General features: G+C 31.5%; 1 protein-coding gene across 1 annotated transcript in view; it reads left to right on the plus strand.

The window, feature by feature from the left end:
* LOC106461637 (protocadherin Fat 4-like) overlaps positions 1-4,227 on the plus strand; it is a gene marked incomplete at its 3' end in the record, with an annotated part of 101,360 nt that overhangs the window by 80,457 nt on the left and 16,676 nt on the right. Inside the window, exons 32-34 of the mRNA XM_013921475.1 lie at positions 295-422; positions 633-723; positions 2,583-2,716. Of these exons, the coding sequence (XP_013776929.1) occupies positions 295-422; positions 633-723; positions 2,583-2,716 (353 nt within the window). The remainder of the gene's footprint in view (positions 1-294; positions 423-632; positions 724-2,582; positions 2,717-4,227) is intronic.

Consider the following 4,227-nt stretch of genomic DNA (forward strand, 5'->3'; position numbering starts at 1 on the left):
CCAAAACAAAGTGTAAATGAATAAGTAAATTAACAAACTAAATGACTATCTGGCGGACTAAATCAAGCAGTTATTACTCATCAACTGACAGACAAACTTACTTTACTATAAACTTTGATATGCGTTTAATGCATAGCTCAAATTGTATCCTAACTTTTAGAGAAAGTTCATCGATAAGCCACTGTCATCATGTTACGTTAAACATTTTACTGGCTAAACTACAACACAAATTCGAGAAACTTCTAGATTAACAACAAAAGTTACATCAGTATCACAGGTTCTTTTGCTATTTAGGTGATCCTAATAACGAGTTCCAGATTGATGAAAAAACAGGCGTGGTCTCTATACAAGTTCCACTTGATCGAGAAAATACTCCGGCTTACATGTTGAGGATTCTTGCTGTAGACAGTGCTAACAATACCGTAAGTACCTAACAACGAACAAATATAATGCTTGTTTTTTGGAAAATGTCCTGCATTAGATATGCTTGTGTGCATTAGCCTTAGATAAATATTCAATGTTTAAATACATTGACACATTCTGTCGGTTTTTACTTAGTTTCTAACGTGTCATTATAATGTGGTTTTCACTAAAACGAAATAAAATAGATTTTAAGTTGTTTATTTTTTCAGGGTTTAACAAGTCTTCATGTAGTTGTATTGGATGAAAATGATTGGAGTCCTGTTTTTTTCAACGACACTTTTGTGCTAAATGTCACTGAAGGTAAGAGCTAACTAGTCATTAGTTGAAGTTCGAAGAGTATTTTTGAAGATATTACGCCAATCTCTAAGCATCATAAAAACTTCGCCTGATATTTTTTATGATTGTTATCAAGAGAATCCAAGCACAATGTGAGCTTATACATTAGCGCGTGTGCTGATTTTAGAAATTCAAATATATATAGATTATACCTTAGTTCCTATTAGTGTATTCAGACGTCTACACTTTTCTCTCATAATCTGTCGTTCACCGACAGCATTTCTGTTTTTGTGATGCTCTTTTGTTTGATTTTGTATTTCCCAATATCTTGTTATTTTAAGTTAATATTATAAACGATATTTTTTTGTAAAATTTAAAATATTACACCCAAGGTTTTTCTAAAGCTTTCCTTAAATTCTAAGATTTAAAACAGGACATTCTAAATAGTTTTTTTTTAAATAAGTAATTTTGCTGTATATGATAAGAAAAGAAGTAAAATCATTAGACTTCACTAACTGAACAGAGATGTTGACAGCTGAAAATAAAATTGGCTGATAGATTGTGAGATTTCAGCTTTTAAGCATATTACTAATAACATTACTGCACAAAACAAAGATGCTGAAAGCCGACAATAAGGCGTTTAATTTATCGAAACAGTTCGATTGAGAGATTTCAATTATAAAACAGATCAATATTTTATTGTATGTTTTCGAAGACCCTATTTAATTTCAAACAAACTTAAAAAAACATTATAAAGTACTTAAAATACATATAAAGATTAACGATTACTTAATAAAAAGCACTTAGCAATGAATGTTAAATCATAGTAAGCAAGGAGACAATTTGTAACATGCGATTTTAGGTTATCAATTTATGGATGATCTAAAAAATCATTTGAGAAATTTTCATATAATTGTATAAACTTATTATTAATACATACCTATCTTTGTGAAAATTATACTTCTGATATTAAGAATAGATGTTAACCTTTGACCTCTCCACTTCCAGTATGTTGAAGGAGCCAGGCGTGGCCGAATAGTTAGCGCGCCTGTCTGTGAACCCCAAGGTCCATTCTTCGCGTCTCGACGCCGCAAGATCACGCTCTGTACTATTGGGTCGTTGATGCGTTATAAGGATACCAATCAATACTATTTGATTAGAGAACCCCAAGAGTTGGCAACGGGTGCTTTTTGTTAACTTTTTCTCTATAGTCTATAAACCCAAAATTAGGGACGTTTAGTGCTGGCAGCTTCTGTGTATCTTCTCGTTAATATGCGAAACCAGCAATATATATAAATTGAACTCTGAAATACGAAGTTCCTTTCGTGCCTATATACATTTTGATTCTTGAAATGTCATGCAAACAAATAATCCAAACAGATAATACTCAGTAGAGGATAACGCTTTCTCTACACATTGAATATGAAATATTTTAACACTACGAAGTGTTAAATGTGTGGCTTTTTATTTATGCACTCGCCTTTTTTACTTTTCAGTCAAGTTTGTTTGTTTATTTTGTAGCTTAGCATAAAGCTACACAATGGGTTATCTGTGCTGTGCCCACTACTGGTATCTAAACCCGATTTATATTGTTATAAGACTTCAGACTTACCGCTGTCAGCTTTTTCGTATAAGTAAATATGATCACTTGAAATAGGAAAACATCACTGCTATAAACCATATTCAAAGAACCCAAACTGTTTTATGGTAAAATGCTGGGCCTTTGTTAAAAGTCAAGCTGGATATAACGCGAATATTAATTATGTTTAACTGTTCTATTACAAGGTTTTTCATTTATGATGCGTCGTAAAATCATCCCATGACTTTTTCATATATATAAGAATAACTGATGACATTATATTCAAAGATGTTTCGATGTGTAGGTCCTGCTAGTGTGGGAGTAGGAATTCAACTTTATGTAGTGGACAATGACGAAGGAAAGAACGGAGAGATGGAGGTTTACATTGATGAAGGGAACAGCAATGGAATATTTCGTCTAGGTGTGAAAGAAGGAAAAGTAAGTAGATTTTATAGTGTATTTTTATATCATTCACAAAGTAATTAATTATTATGGTTTCAGACCTGTTACATTACTATGATTTCATTTACTACTCTAGTTTCTGACCCTGAACATGTTGTAGAGAGCAAAAACATAGATTATTCTATATTCTGATTTGAAATTATCGTTTGAACAACCACAGTAGGTTTCTCAGCCTAACTGACAAAATATCTACTTCATTAACTTCTTAATGTTCATAATTGTATTATAATGCTAGATGAATATTGCGGTAAATGATTGGTTGGCTTCGGAAAGTTTGTTCTAAATAATTATTTTATTAACAAAATTTTCGAAACCTTGAGTACATTATAACAACAATATATACAAGAAATCGTTTCTCCTTTTTCTAGTTTCATGATGAATAACATTTTTGTGTATATTTTGCTGTCACCCGTGTATGTCTGTGATATTTTATACTTGCATTTCTTGCATATGATTACAAATAATTGAAAACGTAACGTTAATTTGCAAAAACAAATATTAGCAGGAAGATCTCTATAATATGTTAAAACGAAGGTCAAATTGAAAAGTTAACCTTAAATGCATAACTTATTAAGATTTGTCATATTATAATTGTGTATGTGCGTATGTTCGTGTAAAATCTTACCATTAATTTGAAAAATAAAAGAGCACTGTTCTTGTGTAGGCGTTTGGAAACGGATTTTTTTTCTATTATAATATTATAAAAGAATAAGTTAGGCCTGTACATCGCCGATTAAATATTTATTTTACCTTTGATGAAAGAAAATAAATCTGTAATATCGTCATAAACTTTAAGACCTAGAAATACCAGAAGCACGAATTGTGATTCAGTGGTGTAGAAGACCTTAGAAAAAAGTGTCGACTCATAGATGTAAATAACACAAGATTGGAAGTCGCGTGATTTTCGGCATGCGCAAGCGGCCGCCATTGCTACGTGTTGAACTTTCAAAACCCGCCAGTGGAACTGACAATGACAAGGCGATCTCACCTCACAACTTATGGCCGTTTTTCCATCTAAACTAGACGTTCAAATAATTTTGTTATTTGATTTTAATAAATTTGTTAATCCAAGATGATCTAAACCTGATTTAAACTTAGAAATTAGTGCAAAATTATATGACCTGTCACATGAAGAATGCATAGGATTTTAACCCAGAGGGAAATATTAAGAGTAAAATCTGTTCCTTTTTCCTGGTGTTTAATATGTGTCACAGAAAAACATACATCTCAAATATTGTTGCCAATGGACAAGAGATGACACATCATGTCATTTGCTGGGGGGGGGGGGTTATTTATTTATCTGCTCCTCCAATAATTCAACGTTCTTAGTTGCAGTGGATGGAAATAATTAAGAAAATTTATTATATAAATACAATAAAATTCATTCGGATTTATATAATAATTTGTGGCAAAAATTAATACAAATGCTTGAAAACATATATACATATATATATATATATAAATTCAAAAGAAGTAACACAAATCCT

The sequence above is a fragment of the Limulus polyphemus genome, unplaced genomic scaffold, assembly GCF_000517525.1.
Source record: "Limulus polyphemus unplaced genomic scaffold, Limulus_polyphemus-2.1.2 Scaffold1002, whole genome shotgun sequence".
Lineage (NCBI taxonomy): Eukaryota > Metazoa > Arthropoda > Merostomata > Xiphosura > Limulidae > Limulus > Limulus polyphemus.